General features: G+C 38.4%; 1 protein-coding gene across 1 annotated transcript in view; it reads right to left on the bottom strand.

Moving 5' to 3' along the window:
• Positions 1-3,505: 3,505 nt before the first annotated feature.
• Positions 3,506-18,332, bottom strand: part of LOC136676475 (nuclear factor of activated T-cells, cytoplasmic 3-like) — an 86,623-nt gene continuing 71,796 nt past the window's right edge. The window contains exon 10 of the mRNA XM_066653533.1: positions 3,506-4,867. Coding sequence (XP_066509630.1) covers positions 4,791-4,867 — 77 coding nt within the window. The 3' untranslated portion in view covers positions 3,506-4,790. The remainder of the gene's footprint in view (positions 4,868-18,332) is intronic.

Here is an 18,332-nt window from a genome sequence, read left to right as displayed (position 1 = left end):
TTTACAGAGAAGGCTATTGACCAATAACGGTAGCGCTACAGTCAGACCGTCCAATCAGAACATTTTAGGCTACTTCACCACGCCCCCTTCTCACTCAAGCGAACCAATCGGAGTAGGAGAGGGCGGGACTAGTTTGTGAACGAAACGCTTCTCGAAGTTCTATGTAAACTCTAGAAAAACAAAATCCCAGACGTTTGTGAAATTCCGCCCGGTCTAAAAAAGAGGACATGTCCGGGTAAAAGAGCACGTCTGGTCACCCTAGTCACTTTTGTAGCCATCTGAGGGTTTCTGGGTAATGTCTCAGCACTTCATTTAGATTGTTCCTGAAAAAAATCATAAAAGGGCCATAACTCCCTAACACTCGACTCAACAAGACACCAAATTGAAAGGGTAGGGCTAAGGGGTAGGGGCAAGGTACGAAATAGGATTGGGTCTAATAGAATAAAGGAAAAAATAAAAATAAATAAAAGAAAATAGAAGTATAAATTGTGACCTTACTGCAAGATGAAGCATAAACAATGTCCACAAACGTAGCCTTGTTTGAGGGACATGGGTAATTGCCATTTGTTTGCTTTTATAAGTAAATTTACTGTTACATTAAACATGCAGCTAAACTGATCTGTATTAAGGTCAGTTTCATTACTGGATTATACTTCAATGCTGAAGCTCAAGTGAAATGAACTACAAATAAGGCTTAGGCAGCACAGCAGTGCAACAGGTAGTCTCAGTGTGTCACAGCTCCAGTGTCCTGGGGTTGTAGGTTCAATCCCACTGCCTTGGGTTAGCATCAGAAGATGAACAATGAGTAATTTTCTATTGTCGTCTCTTGATAGATCTCTGGTTTTCAATCCAAAATTGGTTACACACACAAACAACAAGTTGTAAAAGGGGTTTCTTTCTTGTTCGTTATTTTGAATGCGAGTGTTCTGTGTAGATTTGGTGTTAAAACTGTATCAAATGGAAAATGAAAAATAAATATGCTGGAAGAGTGTATATTTTCACTCACTCAAAATAAGGATAAAGAAAAAAGTTCTTCCACAGCAAAATCAGTCAAAGTGCTTTTTTGGCTCCTTTAAGTGTTATTTAAGTTCCACGACTGTGTTTGCAACTCCAGAGAAACAAGCAGCTAATCAATGTCTGACAGTTCTGCTGGGTCTCATTTACCATCTTTAATGCAGAGGTTCTATTATGTATCAATAAAAAAAATAAGAGGGCAGCACGGTGGTGCAGCAGGTAGTGGTACACAGCTCCAGGGACCTGGAGGTTGTGGGTTCGATTCCCGCTCCGGGTGACTGTCTGTGAGGAGTTGGTGTGTTCTCCTTGTGTCCGTGTGGGTTTCCTCCGGGCGCTCCGGTTTCCTCCCACAGTCCAAAAACACACGTTGGTAGGTGGATTGGCGACTGAAACGTGTGTGTGTATGTGAAGGACTGGCACCACCCTCCATGGTGTATTCCCGCCTTGCGCCCAATGATTCCAGGTAGGCTCTGGACCCACCGCGACCCTGAACTGGATAAGCGCTTACAGATAATGAATGAATGAATAAAGAAAATAAGGATTCAGCCATTTGTTTTTGTTTTTTTATTAATACACTACATCAGAAGAGTCTACAATGCAAAGTCTTCCCTTTGGATAATTTCAAAAAAAGCACTGCAGTCTTAAAAATTACAAAAAGTTTAAAATACAAAATGTACAAGAAATGACAATACAAGGCTCTGTAAACAGCAGCTAAACTTGTATTTCCCTTTTATTTTACAAAATTGTATATATGTATAATTTTATTTTGCAAAATTATATATATATATATATATATATATATATATATATATATATATTCTCCCCGACATTAGGAATGACATCCATCATTTCAAAGTATCAAAAATAGAGTTCTAGAGTCTGTGTTGTCTTCTGTGTGTAAATGGGAACATATTGTTCGCTCTTTGGTTTTGAAGAACAGAATGAAAGGAGGTGCTTGACGGCGATGCCGGGAATCTTCTTTTTTTTTTCTTTCCCATTTTTGCCTATTGTGGATGTTTATTAAAATGCTACACCTACATCAAACCCAAACGTTCAAACACATCTGTTTATTAAACACGCGTTAAGGCTTTCCTACTGTATATCTGATTGTTTCAATTAAATATTCCAAAGTAGCATTGAAATCCTCTGTCACTACACTGGGTTTACATACACTAAAGAAGAAACTACATCTATATAGACCTTATGTATAAAAGCAAGAGCTGAATATCAAACATATCTGCAATTTTAATTCAATGCCAAATATTGCGCCATGTTACTGTCTCCTTGCATAGTCCAAATATATCTGTGTGCTTTCTCACCAATTTAAAAAGAGTTTACTGGGTACTCACTGACTACACACTCACACGCACATACACACACACACACACACACACACACACACACACACAGAGGAGTATCTGGCAACTACTCTACATTTAAGCTTCTCTCTAGCATCTACATCTAGAGGCATCAAGGCTTTTTCTTTTTTAGTTTATTATATTTTTCAAAGGCAACAGGCAGGTTTTAGTGCATAGCAGACCCCTCACCCCGACTGACCCCCCAACCCCCCACACACACACAATTTCTCAAATTAAAATAAGAGTCATTAATACCGCTGTCTTGAAGACAAAAAAAAAATCTAAGTGGCTGTACTAGTTTCTTCAGCATAGAAAAACACACATTATTACCCCTCTCAAACCAAACTTGTTTTAAGGCAAGGAGCCAGTACAATTTTTTCATAGGTTTGTGACTGTCAAAAGTCCTGGTACATAGTTCCACTACGAATACATTTCATACAGAAAGATAGCACCTAATCCATTGATCTGAGTTTAAAACCAGTCTCCATACAAATGTATCCCACTTGTCCTGACTGTTCTCATACTATGGGTTATACTTGCTGTATGCCCATATCTGAGCTCAAACACTGATTTTCATAGGATTTGCAACGAAAAAGGACCACAATATTCGTCTTAAGGAGAATTCCACAGACTTCCCACATCTTCAGCTTCACTCACCGAGATTCTCTCTGAGATTTATATTCAATGTTATGTGAGTACACTTGTTTAACCAACGCAATCCCTTTAAAACTTCGAACAACCGGTTCATTACAGTACATCCCCTGACACCATATACCCATCTGCTGGAATTTGATCTAATTACATCGCTGGGGATTGTGGTTAGCAGTAGCCTTACAGGTAAGAGCCATTCAGCTAGCAATCTTCACTGTGTATATTGCAGTTTTCTCTTATGACATTTGGTGAATTAACTAGTGATTAACTGGTAAAACAAAAGTCCATGCCAACACCCCAACTGTGAACAATCCTAACTCATCACCTTTCTGTAGAATTGAGCATTTGGTTTCAGAACAATGTGAATCCTAGTGCTTATATCTGAAGCATTTTAAGTAGATGTTTTGAAGTGGAATTCCCCTTTAAGATGAGTCCTCTATATTTTTCTGGCTCATACTGTAAATCCAAATCTGGACTGGAAAATCTGGTTTGGTTTCATCAGCACCAATGTCCATTTGGGACACAAAGTGCAGCTTCATGTCCCAGGGCAGTTAGGAACGTGTGCTGAAGAGTAGACAGCTGTCGATTGTAGAGATTGTGGACAAGCAGCATTTTGTAGAATAAAGAGAGAGTGTTTTTTTTCCCAATCGCTTCTGTATGGCAACCACTGAAAATAGATTTCACAGGAGATGCTGTCTGGATCTGGATCTGGATCTGAATCTGAGTTTGATTGTCATTTCAAAGGCACACTGGAATCATCAGCTTACTGTCTATGCCTCTACAGAAGTATAGATATCTTTAAAAACAATTAGACTGGTTTAGGTTTGTACACATTGTGCTGTGGGTGTTATTTTTGACCGACACGCTTCATTACACTCAGAAAATGGAAAAAAAACATCACACAAACCTGATTTAGACAATTCAGACTAGGTCCACAGCACAAAGTTCTGAAAGTATCAGACTGAGGAAAGAGAAAGGAAACAACTCAAAGCTTTTTTCAGGCGATTTAAGCTGCTACGTTTATAAGGCATTTTGTTCAACCTGAAGAGGAGGAAGGGAAGTTTATCTAAGCTCAAAAAGCACACAAATTTCTGGAATGTTGCATATTTTTAGCACGTCTGCGGAACTCTGTCTTGTCCTCCAGGGGGCGCCTCTGAGACAGTGCTGATTTTACAATGGTGCGTTGAGGCTGGGCTTGTTAAAGGGGCGAAAGTTGAGGGTTCCATTTGAGATCATCCCCAGACACCAGCATTTGCACAGGTTCCGCCACAATATCCGACTTATTATTATTATTTTTTTATTATTATTGCATACACTTACTTATAAAGATCATGGGCTGCATAAGTTGCTCTATTTCAGACAATGGCAGATCCCAAACATCTTTGCAATTTGAAGAAAAAGCCTGAGTTTAACTACTGTTAAAAAACAAGCAGAGAGAGCAGGAGACTTGACTTACTGGAGCTATGTACCGAGCAATGTGTGAATTAGGAACAGTACCAAAGTTAAACTTGAATGTTTGTGTTCACTCTCCCCAAACATCTTTGTAGGACCTCCCTCTCATCTCATAACCACTGATGGCTGGTGATCCGGAGGAGGTGATTGGGGTTCTCGGCCCTGTGAGGCTGGGCCGTCCGTGTGCCATGTGTGACTTGGCTGGACGTGTGTATGGAAGCTCCGTGGCTAAGTCTGAAGGAGTCACAACTCCGTAGGACCACACACACACACACCCGCACACTCCTCTGACTGCATCGGAGAAGCAGCTGGCGGCTACGACTGATTGTGTGCTGTGGAGGAGCCGTGGACCCCCGGAGCCTGAGACATGTCTCTGCCAATGATCTCATTCACTGGAAAACAGAAAAACACACAAAAGAGCTTGTTTAGAGGAACAGTTGCAAAGATATAAAGAGACACATTACTCGTGTTCTAGGGTTTACACAGACAGTACAATCTCCACAGAAAAGCACTGACCTATAGAATGTAATGCTCTGGAGCAGCTGCACATCAGCCTACAGTCACTATGTTCTCTGAAGTGATTAAGCACTATCCAATACCGTTTGGAAAGTCTGTAGTGGTGCTTTTCATCCAGAACAAATCATCCAACACCAGTAACAGACTTACGTGCTTGATAATGCCACCAAATTAAAACAGGAAGCTTCCAACTGCAGTTTAAAGCTTTCCCTGAAGACTAGATTCTATTAGTGCACTGAAGGGAAACAAAAGCTCAATAAATTCCCTTCGTTTCAGAAGAAATTTTGGAGAGATGTCCAAAAACCTAAAGGATATCATGTCTAATGCCTTGTGACCAGTAGATGACAGTATTGAGCTGTGCTGAGTGTCTGTCGCTGGTGCCAGCAGCGCATGGCAGAGTAACACCACACTGTTAAGAGCCAACGGAAAGACAGAACAGTGAGAGAGAGTGGAAGAAAAGTAAAACCCAAACAAACTCAAGTCTCTGGTGCGTGACGCACTCGCAGCAAAATGGAAAGACGGGCAGAACTATTCCATTCAGTGGTTGCAGCAGCATAGCCACAAACTGTGTTAGAGTGTGAGAAACAGCAAAAGAGAGTGTCAAAGTGTGAATTTAGACAGCAGCCTTATGTCTTCCATGAATACCTTCCAACACCTCTTTTAAAAACCTGTTTGAGACGCACAGGGCCTTAGTTTAAAAAATGTTAAATGGGCCTTTGGTGCGTTTCCGACTGGCTTGGCTTAGTGGGCAATGGGAGAGGTCTGTAAAAAAAAAATAAAACAAACAAAAAAAAAATCACTCTTAAGATGCCCCAGGAGCAGTGGAGAGAGTGGAGTACTGCAGCAGACTGAAGGACAGATATGATATAACTCGCCACGCACCTCTGACTGAGCTGTGATCTCAGCTTTGAAACTGAAGCTGTTTCTCCTCAAATGTTCTATTAGTGGAGCCTGTCATGTCCACGTGCTACAATGGCCGAGCCAATACTGCCAGCTTTTATTGGCCTAGAAACAGCAGGCTGGGCACTGGGGGGCTTCTTTAGGACTACAGACCCCCAGTCAATTAACACCACCAATGCTCAATGACTACTGCCCTAACCAGCCCATAAAGCAGAACAGAAAAAAGTCCTATCAGTGTGTCACCTACGATCAAAGTATAGTGATCTTTAGAATATTATATATTAATAATATTAACTAGTAATATCACCTCATCGTCTCCCACCTCCACTATCTATTGGACTCGTTTAGTCCAGAGCTCCCTACAAAAGGTGGCAGGGCAAGAAAAGGAAACAAGGGACAGCCACAGTGTAGGCTCTAATCCAAAGCCTCTACAACTGAAAAACACTTTCAATATGAAAACACTGTGTCATTGATTTAGAGCAGTTTGTGGAGGATTTTAATAAACATGAGTGTGTTTGTGAGTAAGTGAATGTGTGAGTAAGCATGTATGAGTGTTTCTTGCCAGTTCCATGAAGCAAAATTCTAGAGAACACGGGGGCTTAATTAAAATTCATTAAGGTAGAGAAACGTTAGAGAAAATGTTAGAAAAAATGTTCTCAAGCCAAAGTCTGGAACGTAATAGCTTGTAACACTGTGTTCAAAATAAAACAGCTCCTAACAGTTACAGGTCGAGGTCCGGAAAGGACAGTATGTGGGTCCAGACCCGGACCACGCTCTGTCTATTTGTAAACCCTGCTATAGAAAGACTACTTAGCTTTCCCTAGTTTCCCAAATATTTCCCTCTGTTTTAACAAAGCCTTGTTTTTTCCAAATGTGTAAGACATAGAAAAATCACAATTATCACTAAAGGCAAAGCAGTACACACACAGAGCAATTTGTACTTGCCGATGTAGACGACTGAACCATACGCACACTCTGCACTCACACAACCTCTGACCTCCCACCTACTGCTCTATAGCTGTAAAGCACTGTCTCAACCACCAAGTGCTTGTCTTGCTTTAAACCCACTGTCGCAGACAATTCAAAACACAGCTTCTCTGGTTTCAAAGCCTAAAGCCCATGACTGTGTACTAAATGTACATCACAATGACTCTGGGGTTACTTTAAAAGACTACGGTCTGAGGGCAATACATTAGCAATAACCAAAATAGGGGAAAAACTAAAACATTTCAAGAGCATTTTTATTATATAAAAATAATACATATACACACCCTGAACCCTGAAATGGACAAGTGCAAAAGTGCAAAAGAAGATGAGATAAGATATATATATATATATGTACAATTTAAGTGTTAAGTGTTTATAAACTGGTAAAAATAGGGTATATTATGGTAACCTCAAATAAAACTGGACTGCCCTGAGGAATGATTTGGAAAGGGTTAAACCAACACATTCACACACAGAATATCATTACTTACTGTAATACTGTTATTAGCTTTTATTCTAATATTAGGATATTATATATAAAATTCATACTCCTCAGATAAATAGCTTTTTAAATCTAATTTTCTCAGTTGCCTAAAATTTTGCACAGCATTTTATGTGTATAAATGTGTGTGCTCTCACAAGTACACACACACACACACACACACACACACACACACACAATATGCAGAAGTAATCACAGCTTAAGGAAATGTGCAAATGCTGGTGAAATTAGCCTTTCATTAACTTTTATTTAAAGAAAAAAAAAAAACATTATTCAAAAAAGCTCACAAAACTACAATCAAGACCTATGTCTTCTTTATGTGATTCTTCTTTTAAACTTGTGCAGCCCTGTCCTTACAAAGGAAACACGTGCAAACAAACAAAAACCTCCTAAATGTCAGATAAGACTTTATATAAAACAGCTGTGCATTAGCACATAAAAGAAGTGATGTTATTTTGGCTGTGGTATGTTATGTGTTTTGTAAGATGTTGTTGTATGTGTGTGCGTGTGTGTGTGTGTGTGTGTGTGTGTGTGTGAGTGAGAGAGAGATAAACAATAAGCTAACATTTTTAAGTGTGGGTGTGCACCATTTTTTTTAGCACTAGCGGTGAATAGTAGCTTGTTACATGTGCGTTAGAAATTACGTATAAACACAACGCTGATTGATGTGTCAGAGTATTTTCAAATATTTGTTCTTATACTGAAGAATATGAGTTCATTTATTCCATACCAATTCAAAGCACGAATAAAACTTTAAGAAAACATAAAACAAAGAAATTGCTCGTAAAAAACCCACTAGCCACCTCAGAGATCAAATATCAATATTATTGAATGGTTTTGGGGAATATTTGGATTATGACAATCATAAAATGCAGCCAACCAATACAATAATAGGAATAATGATGATAATATTTAGTTCTTAAACTTCTGTAATATATTCAGTTATACAATATTTGTTCTCCCTGATTTTGATAAATGAATAACTTTGTGGCATGTTTTAGCTGGAAAATAAATGAACATTCTGCACAACACTCAATGTTTATACTCCACATCCTTGCAGGATATAAAAACACACCTCTGTGTACAGCATGTTTTTATTGATCATATTTGCTGTTTATGCATGTGTGTGCAGAGGTTTCTCTTAATGTGGCATGTGTTGTTTTGTGTGTGTGTGAATGTAGAGGTTAGTGTGTGATGTTTGAAATGCCCGGCCGCTGTCTCTGATCATCCTGTTGGTGTAGGCGTGTGTTTCTTCCTCTCTTCACACGTACAGAACTGCTGCTGCAGTGAGTCTACAATGGGACTGCTGCAGCATCTGCTCTTAATGCTACTGTGCTAAAAAACCCACTCCAATACAGCAGCAGCAGCCTCCTGCACACACACTCACGCGTGCCCGTGCACACACACACACACACACACACGCACACACACAGCTCAGCACTTTCAGTTCAGTGGGAGTTGTGAGGGCGGGAGGATGGGAGACCATTGAACCACAAGTGAGGATCTCAGAACCAAAGGAGTGGGTGCCGCTACATTGAGCTTAGCATCATGGGAAAGTGGTGGCCTTCCAAAATTCATAGAATGCTGAATGCAAGTTGCAACAATACATGTGAATATATAAACCAGCACAAGCCGTAGAACTTGCATATCTGAACGCTTGAAACAAGGGTCTTTAACTGAATAAATTGTTTCAAAATACTGTAAAAATACTATAAAAACACTACTAGGCATTAAAGAATTGCATATAAAATATTTGAAAATTAAAATAAATGCTTATAAATGGCTTTATTAATCAGGATCTATTTTTGTTATGAGACAGAGTTATTTACAAGACATTTTCATCATGTTAACTATCAACAGAGGGAACTTTCAGAGAGAATGTCTCCGTTTCTTTTTAAAGATAGCTCATTGTATGAACACTTGTATGCAAACGTCTCTGGTCAAATGATATTGGTGACTAAGAGAAAAGTACAAATCATAGGTAAATGAGGCATTTTTAAAAATGTGTATTATTTAGTTAAAAAATTTTGTGAAAGAATATCCCAATATGCAAATTTAGCAAATAATTTTTTTATTGTGCATTAAAATCTGCAAGAGTGTTTTTTCTGAAGACAGTAGCAGTCAGAAAATTCGCTCAACGTTCACATATCAAACATGCTATTAAATGTATAAATATTCTCATAATAAATAGCCTATAAAGGAATGTATGAACATATCATGTATTTACTTTAAATGAGCTCATTGTGTAAAATATGTTTGTGCAGGATGACGGGATTTTAAGAGTCATTCAATACGTATAGAACCTTTTCCACAAAAAAAAACATAAAAGCTCATACTTATTCTTCAAATTATGTCACTATCAGCTTGAAACCATCACCAAACGACACATAATTGCCCACAATTTCCTACTACATCTGTTAGTTTATCTTAGCGATTGGAATTGTTAATTTATTCATCTTGACTCTATGTCTATGACGTTTACTACTGCTCAGTCCATACACTCTTATAAGACACTATCCCACTAACAAGTAAATTTTACCATCATGTGGGAATCCAAAACAAATGATATTCACACGTTAAATGCATCATCATGCAGTGTTCACTATGAGATATTTCCATTACATCATTTTCCACCTACCCAATATTTCAGAAAAGCATATCGTTTCAGAAACTTCTTTGTGCTAATGCTCACTGCAGTCTTGCATCATTCACTCTACCAAAAGGCTAAATGCTATAGAACATATATTTTCAAAGTGTTTATACAAGAACCATATTAATTTATAGCTTCATCCATATCAGTAAACTGACATGAGCACACCATAGAGCAGATGTAAGAATAGAATAAAGCAGACGCTAGAATATCACAGAGCAAAGGTAAGTATATCTCAGAGGAGACAAAGGCAAAATATAGACCAGACACAAGAGTTTCTAAAAGCTGATATGAGCAGAAATTTCTGACTAAAAATTGTTACCATTGATGACTCTTTTGTAATGTTAAAAATATTTTTCTCTGTTTTTAACTACCATTACCTTTTTTATAGTAGAAAACCATGTGCTTGTTGGTACCATTTTAGAACAAGATTACACTTATAATTGTTCATAAATTATTTAAAATCTGTTAATTTGTGGATCTTAATTAAGTGGTAAACACATTAACACTCATTTATAATCATTTATAACACAATGATGTGTTACAGTGACCTGTTATTTGCCAAAAAGTGAACACACATACATCTATAGAGTTAAACCTCAGAACTTGTCGGATTTTGACCTTATTTCATCTTCCTTACTTCTGTTTTGTTTTTAATTAGGTTGTAAACACCTTAAAGTCATTAATATTATGTATAAAATACATTATAATAAAACTTAGTCTTATTTTAAAGTGGTACGCATTTGTTTTTTTCTGCCTCACTACCAAAATAAAAAAAGAGTGAAAATCCCAGTGGATAGATGGTATGGTACCCTGGTTAAAGTGTTTCAATTCACATGGACACAGCATATTTTTGAATGACTCAGTCAAGTACGGGAAGCCATTGCTTTACTGTTGTGTTGAAGGTTTTCAGAACACATTTTAGCATCTTGTTGCCTCACATGTGAGAAACAATGATTCATCTAGAACACCTCTCACAGTCGATACGTGGCTTTAACTCACTCTCAGATAGAGGGGATCCTCTTTGGAGGATTACAGGGGGACACCCCTTATTTGCAAATACACACAGTAATTATGATCTAAGCTCATTTAAGTTCAGCTCCCTGTATGAGACAGTGTTGCACAGTGAAACCCTCGGCAGCAGATAACGGACAATTAAACATAACAATTAAACTTCTCTCTCAGTGTGTATCAATGGATGAGGAGATCAAGGCGTTTTCTGCACAGGGTGAGTGACACTTCAACTTGACCACTCAGAGGCCTTTAACCATACTCAACACCTTTCAGTATGTTATAAAAGGGGGAATTTATGATCACTTAAGTTCAGTAAACGTATGCTAATTTTGCCCACTTTGGTTTGAGTCAACAGCTAATCTTAATGGGGTAGATTTACACATTCTGGGTCATTTTGCTCAAGTTCTAAATGAGTAAAAATACATAGGAGTAGATTGAAAGAGTATGATTCTACACTGGGCAGAACAATTCTAAATCAATTCAAACAATATCTAATCATCAACCGAATATTCGGTCCTACATTATTTGCTTGAGCAAGGCCAATGTTTGCTTCTGATTCTTAGCCAAAGAATAGGGACATTGAACAGGAATAGGGACATTGGAATAAAGGGCAATGAGCAGCAATGTTTATCAACAAACCACAGACAAAATAAACCAAATGTGCAGAATATGAATATACTATCAGAAATAATGCAATATTTTTTTCTGCACAGTGAGTAATCCATCTAAACAGTACAGTTAAAATCCAACTAGTCACCACTCCTACCTCAGTCACGATGTTATAAGTCAGTGTTTCTTTGTTGTATGATGACCACAAGCAGCAAAGAAGTTACTCTCTCTATCAGAGTCGGATGAGTAGAACTGTAGCCAAAGATTAAGTGTAAGAATATGTTAAATATATATAAACATACACATATGAAATGGTTTAATTTTTTGACATTATTTTATTTTCATCAGTAATCAAGTTATTTTTATATGCTCAAGGAAGGTAGTTTATATGGAAATCTATGATACGAAGCAGGCGTGATCAATGAGCAACTGTTTCCACTCAGAGCAGCTAATGACAAGCACAGGTCTCATGAGATTCATGTGGCTAAAATAAAAAACAGCAATGAGAAAATACTGGAGAAATACGTGCCATACTCTCTGTGGTGTTTAGTCTATGCAAGAGTGAGTGATGTCTGTCTTTCCAGACGTTTTTCTGAAACGTAAGACCCAGACAAATAAAAGAGAGAAAGGCTGTGAACGAGAGAAAAAGCAAGTCAGTTTGGGGTCTTTTATTGGTGCAAAATGGAAGACATTCAGAGTTGAATAGGTATGTATTAAGCAGAAAGTTATGTTAGTGATTCATCAGTGGAAACCCCATCTTAACACCCATAAAGTGAATCACTTCTGACCTGGGGCTAATTCACATAAGTGCATCCAGAGCAACAGCAATAGCTACACTGCAAAATAACATTATATATACATTGCGAAGTAAACTCATATCCAACTGATACTGCTTATTATATATAATAACAGTAAAGTAAAATAAAATGGTTTATTAAGTGAAAGTAGAGTAAAACACATAGTGAATGCTCAATGTGTGATTTTTTTGTTCTCTGCAACAGAAACAAACTGTTCCTTCACAAAGAGCAGCTGTTGTCCCAAGAGCTTGTTTTCTGGTTTGCATGGATGGAAAGTCGTTGTACTTACCACAGTGCATGTAAAAATGACCAGTCCAAACAGCAATAAACATGTCATTCAGCAGAGACAACCAGATAAACTTTGGGTTTAAACTCCTGGCAAAACAGTGCCGCATCACGTCACGATTAGCATGTTTCAGCAACATAAACTGTACTGACCACAACCCTGAGGGCTTAGTCTGCCAGGACCTGGCTGCTGTACTCTGGGATCTGGGATCACTTTCTCCACTTGTTTCTGCAGCAGATTGATGTTTGCTTTTCTGGTGTTTAATTAGCTGACATTTTCCTTTCATGCTGGAGCTTTTTCCTGACCACTGACCACTGTGTGGAGTTATTAATCTGACACGCTTGATAAAATGTGACTATAGAATATAAGACTGGAACGAGGTACATCATGGACTTTCCAGATTCGAGAGACTAGTGGAAACAAGCAAATCTACATCAGAGACGTGTGGTCAGAGTTTACACTGAAATGAGATGTCAAGTCAAGATTAACACAATGACAACTCAAATAGTGGAATTTGCTATGTTAATTATTTCTATTATAATCATACTCAAAAGTACGGCTGTAATGACATGCTTTGTTGATTTACTACGAGGAAAATTCAGATAATGCATATTCCACAAAGAACACACCTCTGCACATTTTTATGCACAGTTCCAGTTTGCTGAATTTAACAAACTTAAGAACAATTAAACATATGTTTGAAATTCAGCAAATCAACAGGACGTGTGCACTGATATTGGCAGCAAAATGTCACATTTTTTTGTAGAGGACGTGTCAAATATGAAAATCAACCAAAAAAACTGACAAGGAATGTTTTAAATTTTGTCTGCAACTCTATTTGAGTTTATAAATATTAAATGAAAACATGCTTGCACATATCATAAAATTGAATTCTAAAATAAATTTCAATGTCTAGAAAAGAAGGGACAATCTACAAAGTTAAATATACTCAGACTGTTCTCCTCAAAACATTTCCATGGGTTTAGGAATCGGTGATGTATGAAATAAGAAAATGATTGTAATAATGAGAGAGCAAACCTAAAAAAAGGGAGAAAGCAGAGGAAATGCTAAAAAAGTACATCGCTTTTGCAAACTGAGTGGAAAGGGTGATTCCCCAATGTGGTGCTATACTTGGACAGTGACAATGTGTGGTCAGACGTGGCCTTCTCTGACCTTCAGTACAGCCACTCCTTAAACTGTGAAAGCCCTCATCTCTCTACAGTGACAGTCCAACCAAGGCATATGTGGAACATATGTGGAATCATGATCACTGCAATAATATAAACACACATAATAAAAGGTTCCTAAATTACACTTTTTAGACCAGGAAGTTCCTGCTTTTAATTGATGTCTTGGGGGCATTTTCTATTATTTTACTTTTGGCATTTAACATAATATTTTGACTCGATTATTGGACAAAATAATTTGATATAATTGCATCCATTGGTGATAAAAGGGTTAATGGAAACATAGTGTGGCCATAAAAGCATTTTAAAGGTGTCATATAAGATGTACAGACCACGTTTCCTGCTCTTTTTTGTGAGATAATGTAGAAAATGTAGATATTCTATAGATATTTATATTGATGTAACTGATTATTTACAAAAGCAATTTACGTTCAATGAAAACATTTTAAACTTAACAGTGAAATCTGAATTGCACACAGCAAACATGAACAATGCAAATCAAATCTGTGAAAGCACTTTTAATGTGGTTGAACTTGGAACTGTGCAGACGAACTGACCACACGAATGGCTCTTATTAGTAACTGTTCTTTGTAACTGACCAGTGTGTTCAGTGATGGATTATTTGACGTTTGTTATGGTCCACAGGTGAATATAAATATTCTCATAAAAAGAAATGCTTTTCCTATGAAATAATTTATTATAACATATGGGTACGTTGTGATCTTTAACATACAGATCAATGTTCTGATGAACAATGTATGGCGCACCTCTAAAATGTGTGTGTGTGTAGGTGTGAGTGTGAGCAGTGGTAATATGACCAAAACACAGAGGGCTTTGTCTATTATTAAACCAGATCAGCTTATACCGCGGTGGCAGCTGCAGTCGACTCAAACTGAAGAGCAAATAAAGCAGCACTCCTACACACACAAACACACACACACACATACACACAGCCCAGATAACTTCTGTGATGCAGTCTCACACAAAAGCATCATGTAAACACAATTATACAGATCTTATTTTTAATTTCCGCAAAAGCAGAAACAGCCTTGTTCCCAGAGACTCCAGCTAAGCTCCCGACCCACCGCTAACCTGAACACTATAAAGCAGTTACAGAAGATAAATGAATGAATGACATGCAGAGACATTGGAGAGGTAAGTATGAAAAAATGAGAAGAGAAAATAAAAATTTACAAAAGAAAAAGGGAAAAATAGAAGAGAAGAAAAGAGAAGAGAAGAGAAAGGGAAAATGACAGCATACGCTACTCCTTCTGTTCACAGCATCATCCAACACCATGAGAGGAAATATGGCACACAAGCTTATGCCTTATGCCCATACAAAAACCCACACACCCAAACTGACCTTTGTACCTGAAAATATGTTAGCATTCAAACATTCCACCCAAACTCAATCCAAATGTAGGGTACTGTGCAAAATGTTATTTGTTTCCCCTCTCTATCAGAGCAAGAATTATATTTTACATTCTATTAGTAAAAAAGCAGAAAACATATATCATACATACACTCCCAAACAAACTCCCAAACCACTAGCCAAACACCAGCTGCCTTGCAAACAAGCAATGGGCAATCAAAAAAAATGTAAGGAAAGGAAAACTGAATAAAAAATCATAAGTTTCTAAAACTGAATTTCCAAACGTTGTGTACATCCTCACACCTTCAACTGTGAGAGAAAAACTGACCACTATGTGTCAGCTGTCAATAAGCCCTTACTAAGATAAAAGTATAAAATTATATGGTGATGAAAACACACACACACACAATTTTGCTACGGGCAATGAGCACATACACACCCAGTGCCCAGTGATGGGGGAAGGGAACTTCAGCCATGGATGTTGTTGGAGGAGACAGCACTATTCAATTCACTCTCCCTCACAACCAATATTCCTGCTGGTCACTGGGAGCAACCTTCTGTTCCCAAGACTCTAACCACTCTAATGGCTTCTCTAACCATTAGACCATGGCTGACCTTTTTATTTTTTAAGTATTATGGTAGGAATTACTAAAATGTAACCTCTAAGCCTGTACTTGTGTGGAAACATTTCCCTGCAGATTCAATAAACGAAAGCATGATCTCTGACTTTTGCACCATACTGTTATGTTAGAAACTGACAAAGCATTGTGTGTATTTTTGTCCATCTGTCCATCAGTCTATGACCCCCTCCTTCCTTACCTCCTGCAAAGAGACTACACTGCCTGAACCATCTGCCGTCTTACAAACACACTCATGCATGCAAGTACACACACACACACACACACACACATGCACAGGAGTGTATGTGCTAATGCACATATGTACATCAAACACCAATCGACAGCCATAAATGAGCAGATTTATGTACACACAGTTACATACAACCCTGCAGTCCTACTGTACTGAGTCAGACCACAGTGGCTGCACACTCTTCTGGCAGAGAGCGCTGGCACACACTGATGCCATCGCACGGTGAGGAATAGATTATCTCCACATGTTCCCTCAACAGAGTACTTCAAACAGCAGCACACTTAACACTTACATCTGTGCTGCACTCGCACATACACAGATACATACAGACAATTATACTAACTATTTATTTCTTATAATTGGTGTTAAACAGCTTTATAATATGTCAATGTTTTTTAGTAATTGATCTGAAAAAGGAAACGCAACAGGGTCTATTTTAAGTGACACGCCTGTTCCACATATGCAGTGGAAAAATCATGACCACTGCAATAATATAAACACACATAATAAAGAGTTCCCAAATGACCTCATTATTGAAGTTAACTTTAAGACTTTAAGTGTACACATGAAATCAGACGCAACATTAAAGTGCATTAGGTTCATGACGGTAGCATCACATCACTTTCATAGCTATATACAGCGTCCAAATTAGGAGCCGGTGAAGTTCTAGTGAAATATGATTCATAAAATGGAAGTAAATGGTAAGGATCGTTTGAAAAGGGGAAAGGCCCGATTAAGAACAAAACCAGCAGCCTGACTGAGCCGTAACATAAAGCCTTTTATTTTACCAACTGAAACTAACAAATGCGTCAGCTTTCAGCAACCGTAAAACAGTGATTCATGACAATGAGGAAGAAGAGAGAACGAGAGAGGCAGTATGTGCTACAGAAAGTGAGAGAAAGAGTGAATGAGAAAGAGCAGGAGCAGGAGCGAGAGAGAGAATGAGAGATTGAGAAAGAGAGCGAAATAGAGAAACGAATAATAGAGCCCAGAGCCCAGAGTGAGGTGTGAATGTTTTGAACAAAAAAAAAGAGAAGGGAAGAAATCAGAGAAACAGACTATAGAGGCGGTGGGGGGGGGGGGCAGTAAGGGATTGACGGAGAGAGAGAGACAGTGAGGAGAGAGAGTGTGAATTTATCTCACTGATTGGAGCTGTGATCTATTTCCAGAGCAGCTCTGACCTCCTTAAAGTCTCACAGATCACAGAACAGCTTCAAAAGACGTCTCTTTTGCTCTCTCTCCCTCTCTCTCTCACACACACACACACACACACAGATATACACTCCGCAATTTTTAGTGAACAATGTATGTGTGAAATGTATGTATTATCGCCTGTGGTTGGGGGAAGGAGTCCCTTTAGAAACAATTGCAATGCTTCAGTAAAAGTGATGTTTCTTTTTTCCCATCCACTGATATGATTTGGAGTGTTTAAATGAGTGTTATACGGCGGGCTGTAACACAATTGAACTGTTTTCATCCATCAGACACATCCAGAGCTTATATATGATAGTTCTGAGAGAACTAAACTGGAGCCAGTGAAGACAAAAATACTGATATAAAATCACTAACTATTAAATCTCATACTTTACGGGCTGATTGTCAACACTGTTTGTTGAGAGTGAACAATAACATACAAAAAGGAAATGTACTATTATAAATGCATTGGCATTTATGATCCCGCAATCTGATTTGTTGAGAGGTGTTCTAGGAGTGCCAATACCGCATTATAATGGCATTCTGACTGAAGATCTTCAGGTATTACTCCACAAAATACACAAACACAGGTCGCGGTTGGTCCAGACCCTACCTGGAATCATTGGGCGCAAGGCAAGAATACACCCTAGAGGGGGCACCAGTCCTTCACAGGGCAACAGAGACACACACACATTCACACCTACGGACACTTTTGAGTCACCAATCCACCTACCAAGTTTTTGGACTGTGTGAGGAAACCGGAGCACCGGAGGAAACCCACGTGGACACGGGGAGAACACACCAACTCCTCACAGACAGTCACCCGGAGCGGGAATCGAACCCACAACCTCCAGGCCCCTGGAGCTGTGTGACTGCAACACTACCTGCTGCACCACCGTGCCGCCCAACAAAAGAAATATGCAAGGAAATAAAAACAGCAGAGAGTCAAGGTTCAAGAATCCTGAACCAGAGC

This window comes from Hoplias malabaricus, chromosome X2, assembly GCF_029633855.1.
Source record: "Hoplias malabaricus isolate fHopMal1 chromosome X2, fHopMal1.hap1, whole genome shotgun sequence".
Taxonomy (NCBI): Eukaryota; Metazoa; Chordata; class Actinopteri; order Characiformes; family Erythrinidae; genus Hoplias; species Hoplias malabaricus.
Note: the sequence above shows the minus strand (reverse complement) of the source record. Positions and strands in the feature narration are given on the sequence as shown.